This window comes from Bombina bombina, chromosome 3 (genome assembly GCF_027579735.1).
Source record: "Bombina bombina isolate aBomBom1 chromosome 3, aBomBom1.pri, whole genome shotgun sequence".
Lineage (NCBI taxonomy): Eukaryota > Metazoa > Chordata > Amphibia > Anura > Bombinatoridae > Bombina > Bombina bombina.
The window spans coordinates 1,101,523,686-1,101,537,379 of NC_069501.1; the positions used below are offsets into that span (position 1 = coordinate 1,101,523,686).

At 37.4% G+C, this 13,694-nt stretch overlaps 1 protein-coding gene across 1 annotated transcript in view; it reads right to left on the reverse strand.

Moving 5' to 3' along the window:
- NBEA (neurobeachin) overlaps positions 1–13,694 on the reverse strand; it is a 1,472,531-nt gene that overhangs the window by 950,689 nt on the left and 508,148 nt on the right. The window contains exons 14-16 of the mRNA XM_053708445.1: positions 11,198–11,277; positions 8,646–8,708; positions 4,083–4,180 (exon numbers count right to left, since the gene is read on the reverse strand). Coding sequence (XP_053564420.1) covers positions 4,083–4,180; positions 8,646–8,708; positions 11,198–11,277 — 241 coding nt within the window. The remainder of the gene's footprint in view (positions 1–4,082; positions 4,181–8,645; positions 8,709–11,197; positions 11,278–13,694) is intronic.

Here is a 13,694-nt window from a genome sequence, read left to right on the forward strand (position 1 = left end):
TTATCCATAGGATCTTTGAAAGCACAACTATCTTCTATGGGTATAGTGGTGCGTTTGTTTAGAGTAGAAACCGCCCCCTCGACCTTGGGGACTGTCTGCCATAAGTCCTTTCTGGGGTCGACCATAGGAAACAATTTTTTAAATATGGGGGGAGGGACGAAAGGTATACCGGGCCTTTCCCATTCTTTATTTACAATGTCCGCCACCCGCTTGGGTATAGGAAACGCTTCGGGGGGCCCCGGGACCTCTAGGAACTTGTCCATTTTACATAGTTTCTCTGGGATGACCAAATTCTCACAATCATCCAGAGTGGATAACACCTCCTTAAGCAGAGCGCGGAGATGTTCCAACTTAAATTTAAATGTAATCACATCAGGTTCAGCTTGTTGAGAAATTTTCCCTGAATCTGAAATTTCTCCCTCAGACAAAACCTCCCTGGCCCCCTCAGACTGGTGTAGGGGCCCTTCAGAAACAATATCATCAGCGTCCTCATGCTCTTCAGTATTTTCTAAAACAGAGCAGTCACGCTTTCGCTGATAAGTGGGCATTTTGGCTAAAATGTTTTTGATAGAATTATCCATTACAGCCGTTAATTGTTGCATAGTAAGGAGTATTGGCGCGCTAGATGTACTAGGGGCCTCCTGTGTGGGCAAGACTGGTGTAGACGAAGGAGGGGATGATGCAGTACCATGCTTACTCCCCTCACTTGAGGAATCATCTTGGGCATCATTTTCTCTAAATTTTGTGTCACATAAATCACATCTATTTAAATGAGAAGGAACCTTGGCTTCCCCACATTCAGAACACAGTCTATCTGGCAGTTCAGACATGTTAAACAGGCATAAACTTGATAACAAAGTACAAAAAACGTTTTAAAATAAAACCGTTACTGTCACTTTAAATTTTAAACTGAACACACTTTATTACTGCAATTGCGAAAAAGTATGAAGGAATTGTTCAAAATTCACCAAAATTTCACCACAGTGTCTTAAAGCCTTAAAAGTATTGCACACCAAATTTGGAAGCTTTAACCCTTAAAATAACGGAACCGGAGCCGTTTTTATATTTAACCCCTTTACAGTCCCTGGTATCTGCTTTGCTGAGACCCAACCAAGCCCAAAGGGGAATACGATACCAAATGACGCCTTCAGAAAGTCTTTTCTATGTATCAGAGCTCCTCACACATGCATCTGCATGTCATGCTTCTCAAAAACAAGTGCGCAATACAGGCGCGAAAATGAGACTCTGCCTATGATTAGGGAAAGCCCCTAGAGAATAAGGTGTCCAATACAGTGCCTGCCGGTTATTTTACAAAATTCCCAAGATTAAAATAATTCCTCAAGGCTATGGAGTATAAAATATGTTTATATATATATCGATTTAGCCCAGAAAATGTCTACAGTCTTAAAAAGCCCTTGTGAAGCCCTTATTTACTGTCTGTAATAAAAATGGCTTACCGGATCCCATAGGGAAAATGACAGCTTCCAGCATTACATCGTCTTGTTAGAATGTGTCATACCTCAAGCAGCAAAAGTCTGCTCACTGTTCCCCCAACTGAAGTTAATTCCTCTCAACAGTCCTGTGTGGAACAGCCATCGATTTTAGTAACGGTTGCTAAAATCATTTTCCTCTTACAAACAGAAATCTTCATCTCTTTTCTGTTTCAGAGTAAATAGTACATACCAGCACTATTTTAAAATAACAAACTCTTGATTGAATAATAAAAACTACAGTTAAACACTAAAAAACTCTAAGCCATCTCCGTGGAGATGTTGCCTGTACAACGGCAAAGAGAATGACTGGGGTAGGCGGAGCCTAGGAGGGATCATGTGACCAGCTTTGCTGGGCTCTTTGCCATTTCCTGTTGGGGAAGAGAATATCCCACAAGTAAGGATGACGCCGTGGACCGGACACACCTATGTTGGAGAAATGGACATTAAAATCAAAATGTCAAGCCCCATAAAATGTTTAATGATGCATAATTAGAACAAACTTGCAATTCACTTTCATTATTTATGTTGCCTGCTGTGTCTGTAATTTAGCTGGTTACGAGCAGTAACTGCCACTGATCCACTCTCACAGTAGTGTAGGGTCAATAGAGCATATCATTTTTTTTTTAACTATTATGGCCCTTTATTCCGTAGCTTTCAAATACTAGCCAAAGCATTTTTATTATAATTCTGTTTGCCAAAGCGTTTCAAGTTATTACTGTTAGAATGTTAACTTGTAATGGTTAAGTTGCATTTGTGGGTGAATTTTAAATGATTGTGGGGTTTTTTCCTCTTTTTATTGTTAAATGGATATTATTTTATGCATAAAAAAGCAACAACAAAAAAAACAACAGCACTTTTTTATAAATGTGAAATGTGTAACTATTCACAAATAAAACAGTGGGAGTTCTGCTTATTAGCCAGTGACAAATCAATACATAAAGGGACATTAAACCCCAAAAAAATTATTTCATGATTCAGACAGAGAATACAATTTTAAACAATATTCCAATTTACTTCGGTTATCTACTTTGCTTCATTCTTTAGATATCCTTTGTTGAAGAAATAGCAATGCACATGGGTCAGCCAATCACACAAGGCATCTATGTGCAGCCACCAATCAGCAGCTACTGAGCCTATCTAGACATGCTTTTCAGGAAAGAGAATTAAGCAAATTAGATAATACAAATATATTAGAAAGTTGTTTAAAATTGTATTCTCTACCTGAATCATGAGAAAAAAATTGGGTGTAATGTCCTTTTAAGACCTAGTTGTACAATAACCAATCAGTCTTTAAGACCTAGTTGTACAGTGAGCAATCAGTCTTTAAGACCTGGTTGTACAAGTACATGCAACCCAGTGATGTATTTACGTATTGTGCTTCGCTAAGCACTGGGAAATCTGCTGAATCCCCCTCCCCCCCCCCCTTTTTTGCTCAACAATTTTAACAAATATTTGCCTCATATTTCTCACAACTGGAGGCCAGTTTTAAATGTCAAACAAAGATCTTTGAATAAATGAAATGGAAGGGCAATATGCCATAGAACTTCTCAAAATTTGCTCTCCCACAAAACATGTTGCCCTAGGTACAAACCCACACATTCACTTCCTGTTTGCCTCAAAATAAACTGATTTAACATAAGATTTTAACATGCTTAAACCGTGCTCTTGTATATACATGTTAAACGGACACAGTATTCTATTCAGATCCTTTTTAGTGGGTGCACCACCTGGCTGATTTTAAAACCCTTTGAGTGCTAAGCACTTTCCCACCACGCAAAGCGTGAAGCCCCGGCAATGCCTGTCACTATACAGGCCCGATCGCCGGGGTAGGAGCGGGTGGGAGCCCCCAGATCTCCCTCAAGTTGGGAGAGTACTAGTGATGGCTCTGAGCCATCGTTAGCACCTAAGTGGTAAACTCTGCGACGGCTCAGAGCCGTCGTTAGCACTCAAGGGGTTAATGACCCCCCGGCTAAAGTTTTAGCCACTATAAAGCTAAAAGTAACGAATATTGAAATATTTTCGTAGTACAAATTATCAATAAATATATTTATGTCAAATTATGCAATTAGTTTGTGCTTTGCATGGCAGAAAATGATAAAATATTAAAAAAGTATAACACTGCCCCCTACCCGGCTACTTCAAAACACCAACCGGCTGGCAACATTTTCTGTGGAGAACAATGGAATAGGAAATGTTGCTGTTAATATATGCTGTGCATATTTCCCACTTTCTGCCAGCTGGGACTCCCAGCTCTGATCTTTTTTACTTTTTTTTTTTTTGTCACAATAGCATAGCTGCTTGTACTGAAAAACCTAAGAACCTAAGCAGGCAACACCTATCAACCAATGATTCTTAGCAGGAAGTACACAACTATTAAAGCTGAATTACCTTTAGCTCACTGGTTTAAATGTTGCTCTTTTATATAAATGATAAAAAAACAAATGAATATACATTTTTTTAGCATCTTAGGATGTTAGCGACTGGTGCAGAAAAATGCTGCTTGCCCTATCAGACAAGGGGTTAAATTCTCATTTCAATAACAAATCATTTCTGCTGACCAAATGTTAATATATTTGCTGGCGGCCTTACCGTATCCCATTCCTCTGATCAAATGCAGGTATCATTGATGCAGGGTGTTCCGACATTAAAGCAACCAAAAGCTGTAGGACATCATGAATATTCTCATCCTATAATGCAAACAAAATATTTTCACAAATGAATCACAATCACATGCTTATCATTTTAATGTAAGTGTTTGCTAAAACTTGCAATATATTCATGTTGCATAAGCCTTACTAAGATCCTGGGATTATATGGGATAACTTACTATATAACTTTTCGGACATCGGTATATTAATATAATATCCATTTCAGTTATCTCGTAGTGCACTCAGATTTTCACATCTGCAATATATCTGAACCCCGGGTACCAATTGATAATATTTTAACTGTTTATTTTAGATGAACGAGTTGGGAATAACAGGGACTTTATTTACTTATGTATTTCATATATTTAGATGTCTATTTATTCGCAGATTAATTCCGGTTAGTGTTCTGCATGTCAAGTCCTAGATTTGATCAGTATTATTGCACCTACAAATAAGTAAGTATAGGGCAAGCCTGCAAATTAATTTACCCTACACCTCAGAAAGAAAAGTAGGTAGATTCGAATGGGGACTAAATCAATGTTTTAACTATAGAGAAATAGCATCTATAGTTGTTAGAATATATTCATATTGCATTTTATTTCATTTCTTCACCTATGCTTAAATACACATGCATCAGACACACAGTTTCTCATAAGGTGCGTATTTATATGACCAGCAGGTTATGATGAAGCGTGAACACATCAGGATCAAGTTACTGACCAATGATACGTCAGCAAGTACAGTCATTAGGAAACAACTGAAGGATGGACTAGCAAGTTACAAATGGCAGATGAAGGTCATCAGATATAGCAGCCATTACAGCCAGTAGACAACAATGAAAACATGATAAAGGGACACAGCAGCAGGTATTATTACAGTAGAAAATGAATGGAAGCATGTAACGACCAAAAGGCACAATGGAAAGTACAGGCCTGAGGCGGCGAGCAGTGTGCAACAGCCAACAACTGCAAAAACACACACATACAGGCCAGCAGGAAACATCAGCTGCCAATAACCAGCAGGTTCAGTGAAAGGTAAAGACCAGCAGTGGATAATAACTAGCAGCTGGAATGACAAGTAAAGATCCGCACAACACAGCCGTGAATAATTGCAGATGTAACAGGTATAAGTCAGCAGGACAAACAGGTATTTACCAGCAGTACAAAGCAGCAGGTAATGGGTAGCAGATATAATGACAGTAATGAGCAGCAAGACACAACAACAGGTACTGGGCAGCAGGTATAATGACAGTAATGAGCAGCAATAAACAATAACAGGTACTGGGCAGCAGGTATAATGACAGTAATGAGCAGCAAGACACAACAACAGGTAATGGGCAGCAGGTATAATGACAGTAATGAGCAGCAAGAAACAACAGGTAATGGGCAGCAGGTATAATGACAGTAATGAGCAGCAAGACACAACAACAGGTAATGGGCAGCAGGTATAATGACAGTAATGAGCAGCAAGAAACAACAGGTAATGGGCAGCAGGTATAATGACAGTAATGAGCAGCAAGAAACAACAGGTAATGGGCAGCAGGTATAATGACAGTAATGAGCAGCAAGACAACAACAGGTAATGGGCAGCAGGTATAATGACAGTAATGGGCAGCAAGACACAACAGGTAATGGGCAGCAGGTATAATGACAGTAATGGGCAGCAAGACACAACAGGTAATGGGCAGCAGGTATGATGACAGTAATGAGCAGCAAGACACAACAGGTAATGGGCAGCAGGTATAATGACAGTAATGAGCAGCAAGACACAACAGGTAATGGGCAGCAGGTATAATGACAGTAATGAGCAGCAAGACACAACAGGTAATGGGCAGCAGGTATAATGACAGTAATGAGCAGCAAGACACAACAGGTAATAGGCAGCAGGTATAATGACAGTAATGGGCAGCAAGACATAACAGGTAATGGGCAGCAGGTATAATGACAGTAATGGGCAGCAGGTATAATGACAGTAATGAACAGCAAGACACAACAGGTAATGGGCAGCAGGCATAATGACAGTAATGAGCAGCAAGACACAACAGGTAATGGGCAGCAGGTATAATGACAGTAATGAGCAGCAAGACACAACAGGTAATGGGCAGCAGGTATAATGACAGTAATGAGCAGCAAGACACAACAACAGGTAATGGGTAGCAGGTATAAATACAGGAATGAACAGCAAGACACAGCAGCAGGTAATAGCCACAGGTACAAAAACAGCAGAACAATGTATGGCCTGAGGCAAGCATAACCTTCAAACTAGTTGTCAACACGCAGAATAGAGGAAGTGGCTTCAGTGCCAAACAGAAATCGTGGAATTCTCTAGCTTTTAATACATTTGCATTTCCTATATGATAAAGCTATTATGATTTATATTATTACACCATATCACAACTTTTAAGGGCTCGATTTATCAATCATTTGGGGAATTCTCCTTTCTGTTCTCCTATCAGTTCGTCACAGCTCTCCTTAGGAGAGGCGAACATGTGCGCCAGTATTTATCATAAAAAAAGTAGTTTTTTTCTCTCCATAGGAGAGCTGAGGAGAACTAATGATACATTTCTCCAGTCGGATTAGTATCTTCTCACTAAAAATAAGCAACTATTCTCCATGTCAATCATATATAAACCAATAGAAATCTTTATACAGCCTTCCAAGTAGCTTTGTTAACGTCCCTCTTCAGCAAACTTTCATATAAGAAAATAGATCTACATTTTCATTGTTTTTGTGCTTCAATTTTAGTGCTTTCTTATATCTTATTTTTATGCCCCAATAGATATTTTTGTGCTCTGTTGTATATATTTTTTCACTCCATCATAAATTATTATTGCGCTCCAATAACCATTATTATTGTGCTTTGTTATAGATCATTTTTGCACCTTGGAGAGCCCTTTTTTTGTGTAACTGCTTCTACAACTGGTAGAGAATAGATTTCTAATGCTGTTCTCCACTGTAGCTATGGAGAACTTTAATGCAGGAACTTGCAGGAGAACTTTCAGTCCTCCACAGGAGAAAATAAATGATACATTTGTAACTAGGAGAATTATGAGGAGAACTAAATGAAATACAACTAAAAAGATCTAATTTAACCCTTTTTTGAGAACATGTTCTCCAAAGAACAGAGTAGAAGAATTTTAAAGTAGAACTTGCCCAATTTTAGGCGTATTTTTGAATGATAAATAGTGGAATTATTTCTCAGGAGAACTTTTAGGAGAAAATATAGGAGAATATGAATGATAAATCGAGCCCTAAAAAGTACAAAGTCAGTAACCACTCAAGTGTGCAAACATGGACGCACATTAAAAGTTGTAAACTTATCAACAGACTAAAAACAAAACTATTTATAAACATTCATGGTGACTTGTTGCTACTGGTTAAGTTTACATCTGGATAGGGACCTAGTTAGAAGTCCTTTGCTTTAGGATAGTGATTAAAACATTTAAGACATAACTGTAATATCCCATTTAACTACTGTAACTTTTCTAAAGCCTAATTAAAGTGACTATGCTAGCTTTTGTTTAAAGGGCCAGTAAACCTAAAAAATAATGTTATATAATTCTGCACATAGTGCAGAATTATATAACATTATATGAGTGCTAGCTTTATAGAACATAATATATCCGGTGAACTTTTATAAAAAAAGAGGGTTTTCCAGACCGCCCTCTGTGCTCTATTGAGCAGGTCTGGTTTTTCCTCAGAGCGCATCTAGCCAGCTGTCTAGTAACAGCCCAGCCCGACCGCGCCATTACGCTCAGCTGGCCAGATGTGCTCTGAGGGAAAACCAGACCCTCTCAGTAGTTTAGGTTTAATGGCACTTTAAGTCAACTGAGCTCATTCGTAAAACATTTACATCTAAAGCTATTTGCCTATGCCATAGTTGACGTTTTATAACTGTATCACTGTTAAGAAAACAGATTTTTAAGCAGTTTATATAACACTACTCCCTCTGTCTGTTTCTCCCTATGCCTAGCAGTGTGCATAACTAAAAAGAAACATTAACAATCTCTCCATTTCCATATTTAACACAACAACTGGTGCATGTCTGCTGCTTGAATAAGAATATTGCTATTAAGATCAAAGTACAGCAAATTCATCCCTGGTACAGTCACACACAGTATTCAGTTTAAAATACAATACATGTCTATACATTTACATCATGTCTATCTACGTACTTTGAATATCACAGCACATATTAATGGTGAACGATAACAGGGAATTGTAGATTTGAGATCAGGGAATCAACACAAATCAAGCATTGTAATCTCACCTTTATAAATAAACTATTTACAATCCAATAAAAAGAAAGCAAGGTTCTTAATATTGTGCTGCTGATATTCCCTAGACAAAGCCTACAGCAATGTAAAATGAAACAGTAAAAAGGTCGACTTCTTTTCTGATAGCAAATTGACTCAGCTGACATTTCAAAGAATGAGCATTCAATATAAACCAATCAGTAAAAACCTTTAAAAACCTTCAAAAACAAATTCTACATCATTACATACCTCGTGCATTGTGAGCAAGTAATTTAATATACTCTGTAGCTCGTCTTCTTTAACACCCCGATCCTAATAAGTGCACATGATTAAAGAAGAATTATTATTACATTATTTACTGTAGTAGCTGTATATGTCATTAATAATATAGCTACAAGTTGTGTCTTTTCTGCTCGATTTAAAGGGATACTAAACCCAAATTGTTTCTTTTATGATTCGGATAGAGCATGCAATTTTAACCCTTTGAGTGCTAAGCACTTTCCCACCTGGGTGCTAAGGTTTTTTAAAGGCATTTTTTATTTTATATTTTTAAAAATATATTTGTTTTAACTTTTTTTTTTATTATTTCAGATCCCCAAGACACTTGTTGGAAAGGTTAGGCGATTACCTTTCCAACGGTGGGTCTTGGGGGTCTGTAGCTGCTTAGATGACTGAGATACAGGCTTCTAAGCAGCATGCCCCCTGCTCCTATATTTAACATTGTTAATATTAAATAAAGTTGTGCGATGACGTCATCCCGTCATTGCGCATGAAGTCACTGCGCGCAACGTGAAGCCCTGGCGATGCCTGTCCCTATGCAGGCCCAATCGCTGGGGTAGGAGCCGGTGGGAGCCCCCAGATCTCCCTCAAAGTGGGAGAGTGCTAGCGACGGCTCTGAGCCGTCATTAGCACCTGACAGACAATTTGTGACAGCTCAGAGCTGTCAATAGCACTCAAGGGGTTAAGCAACTTTCTAATTTACTCCTATTATTTTTTCTTCATTCTCTAGGTATCTTTATTTGAAAAAGCAGGAATGAAAGCCCTTTTTTGGTTCAGAACCCTGGATAGTGCTTGCTCATTGGTGGGTACATTTAGCCACCAATCAGCAAGCAGAACCCAGGTGCTGAACCTAAAATTGGCCAGCTTCTAAGCTTTCATTCCTGTTTTTCAAATAAAGATACCAAGAGAATGAAGAAACATTAATAGGAGTAATTAGAAAGTTGCTTAAAATTGCATGCTCTATCCAAATCATGAAAGAAAAAATGTAGGTTTAGTATCCCTTTAATCAAACACAAGAACGCTATTAAACAGCCATAAATTTGCAACATGTTAGGAAGAAAAATGTTATGAACACATTAGAAAAGCAGAGCTAGCTTTAAAAGAATGCTGTGCTGTCAAAGCGTACATCCACATATTTGACAAGCTATCATCTAACACCACTTTACTCAGTTCAAACACTTGAAGCACTGACAGCTTTAATGCAATCATTTCTATTTTGGCTGAACCTGTTTTGTGCAGGTAGTTAATGCTATAGACAACTCGAATTCTAAGGAAAACTTGTATAGTTATTTTTACCAAACATAGAAGAAAAGTTAGAATGGTAACACCAATAAGATATATTGTTCAAAGTTATTCCTTGTTTTTAATTAAGCTGAAGTAATAATAGCAATAATAATAATAATAATAATAGCAATAATAATAATAATACAGTGATTTTGGCTAATATTTTTTTGAGACAAAATATCACAAACATAGTTGAGATTATTATTCATGGGGCAAGATTAATCAGTGAGAGTAAGAAAATTTGCACATTTGTCGTCAAAAAACCCCTCACAAATGATATCACCATATTTATGAAAGGTTATGCGCCAATAAAGTCGCAACTTTTCACATGTGCGAACAAATTGACTCATGACCATTCGCAAGTCTTAAATATATGCGAATAAGTTGTCTGGAAATGCCTAATTCTTGTATTAATCTCTATTGGCATTTTAAAATGCCCGTATATATTCGCAGTTCTCATATATTTATGAAAAGTGGTGCATGCAATATTCACTGTTTTTAATCTCGCCAATTTGTAGGTTGCAAGGAGTGAAAAATAAAGAGCGATATTGTTGTTTGTCTGGAGGGAAAATGGAAATGTCTTTTTCTTGCTGTATCTAGGGTTAGAAATTGCCCACAACAAGGCGCAGAACCTGAATATTATTACAAATTTACAAAAAGGTATACATAAATTTATAAAAAAAAAGGAAAATAATTTAAGTGCAATTGAAATAAGTATTAAAAAGAACGAAGATAAGCTCCAAAAAACGGGCAACCTTCCTCAATGAGAGCCAAAGAAGGGGTAAAATAAAAATAACTAATATATAAGAAATAACATACTTATAATCACCTGATTAAAACAAGCTATTTACCGGTGTCTAAAATTAAGATTGATAAAGTGAAAATGAAATTTTCGCAATCAAACTAGGATTAGCCATTCGCTTGACATCGCAAAAACGTTTTGCCCCAAAAATGTCTCTAGAATTTTGATAAATACTGGTGACATTTTTGACTCCACACATTGCAAACTATTGCGGAAAAAAATCGCAACTTTTTAGGCGCATTTTTTGGGGGCTTGATAAATTTTTCCCATGGTCTTATTTTAGTAGGTGAGTTATAGAAACAAAATGTCAGTCACTGATGTGGCCCAATAATATAATTCAGAATATCAAAATGGTATAATGTATATTGTTATGCACAATTTTTTAATCAATAAAGTTGTTTTGTTTTTAATTCAGCTGTACAGAACGGACATTTACCTTAAGAATTAATTGCTTCAAAAATAGCAACATAAATGCACGCAGTGAAATGATTTCTTTCTGAGAAGGCCGGGAACCATCTGAAATAAAGAGACATTTACATTCTAATAAATGCAGTAGGGTATAAACACATAAAATTCTAAAAAATGTAAATGTGGAAAAATATTCAAGCTGACAACATAATATATAACAAAACTGCAAAACATTTGTTTAGACATTCTTTTTCATTAAAAAACAAACAAACCTTAGGGCATTTCCTGCTTAGAAATAATGTTAAAATATTTCTCAATAAATCCTGCATTTATATTAGAATGTTAATTTGAATAAAGATTAGCTCATCCTTACATTAGATCAGTTTCTTTGCTTCAGTAATAATTCCCATAGTAACATATTGGAAAATATAACTCCTGCATCAGTACAGAGAGGTGCAATATACTTTATAAGACTTTTTTTTACCAATCTAACACTTTTCTGACAACACAGTGAGATCCTCACTATAATCTGCAGAGCCTGTGAGATGAAAGGTGCTGCCTTTCCCAGTCAGTCTAGTCAGTTTTACAGTTAGGCAGTATCACTTTCAAGCCCTTTAACATTTGGGTATCATGTCACTTTAACTCACTTCTCCTTCCAATGATAACTTCCTATGAATAGTTTGTGTTAGACAACTTATTCACATTGTCAAAATATCACAATTTATGCAAAACGATGTTCCTTTTCATTGCCAGAGTAATATTTACCAATTAGATCTAGTAACACTTTCAGGAGGGATGAGAAAAAACCTTCACTTTATCTTTTGACAAGACCTAGAACTGATGCTACAATAGAGGCACTCTAGGGGACCAACTTAGGGCAGCCCTGCGGGGGGAGCAAATTGGGGCATGACATACATTTTTTTTTTTACTGTTCAGATTTATCTTTTTTGCCTAATTTAGGCTCCATAGGAATGCAATATAGATGCCTGCTGCAAAGAAATCACATCCGCCACAAAAAAAGCAAGTAAAAAACGACTTTATTTAAAGTCTAGGCCAAAAAAAACTTTCATGATTCAGATAGAGCATGTAATTTTAAACAATTTTCCAATTTACTTTTATCACCAATTTTGCTTTGTTCTCTTGGTATTCTTGGTTGAAAGCTTAACCTAGGAGGTTAATATGCTAATTTCTTAGACCTTGAAGGCCACCTCTTTCAGATTGCATTTTAACAGTTTTTCACCACTAGAGGGTGTTAGTTCACATATTTCATATAGATAACATTGTGCTCGTGAAGTAATCTGGGAGCAGGCACTGATTGGCTAGACTGCAAGTCTGTCAAAACAACTGAAAAAAGGGGCAGTTTGCAGAGGCTTAGATACAAGATAATCACAGAGGTTAAAAGTATATTATAACTGTGTTGGTTATGCAAAACTGGGAAATGGGTAATAAAGGGATTATCTATCTTTTAAAACAATACAAATTCTGGTGTAGACTGTCCCTTTAAAGTCTGAAGTAGAGACAAGGTACATGGAAGCTCGGGAGAGAGCTGGAAAGGATGAAAACGTCTGAAGCGTTTCCTGCCCGTAGGCACTTTGTCAGGGACTTAGGCTCCATAGAACAGATCATATGTGGTGGCTAGTGTTCCTTCTAAGGCCAGTTTTGTGAGCAGTCCAGCAGTGAAACAGTTAATTAAGGAACCCCATCCTGCAATTAGCAAACACTGCACAATGCAGACTGCAAGGTATGGTTTTCTTATTAACTGTTTCACTGCTGGGCCACTCACAAAACTTTGAGGGAACACTGGTAATGGGAGGGGATTATCCAAAATAATAGGGAGGCATAGTCTGCCAGAACAGCTGGAACCATCTGGCTATAACATCTCACAGCACAGCCCCTTCGCTCTTTGCAAATCTTTAGCAGCCTTTATAACAATTGGTGGAGCTGGTGACAGCCTAATAGGTATTGCTGGGCAATCATAGGAGCATGGACAATTCTATGATAACTGAAATCTATTTTCTCTATCCTTATAAATAAACCAGTTATCTATAAGCTGCTTAACACCTCACTAGAACAATGTGTTAAGGAGTAGTAATGGCAGGGTATATAATTTCTTCGGGCATGGTTTAGATCCTAAGAATTGTTGTTATGAGAGGCAATGAAAGTGTATACACGTGATCAGCCCTACAAAATGCAGGAAGTACCCTGCTGAACAGTGTCAACTGCCAACCCATAAAGATCTCAAGAATACAGACGGACACTCCTTAGACAAATCCAATTGGTTCTGCATAAAAAAGAAAATGCTAAGATGATTTTAGGACAATCCAACTAGTAGAAGACTGGCAGCACTCCAGTGTCTCAAAATTACTTTAGATTATTCAAAACATCAACATGAGATGATGTCTTGAATAAACTAAAGTAATTTTGAGACACTGGAGTGCTGCCAGTCTTCTACTGGTTGTTTTGTCTGCATGGACTTTTGTGTGAGGTCCTGAATGACGTTTGCACCCAATGGCTACACAAGTGCT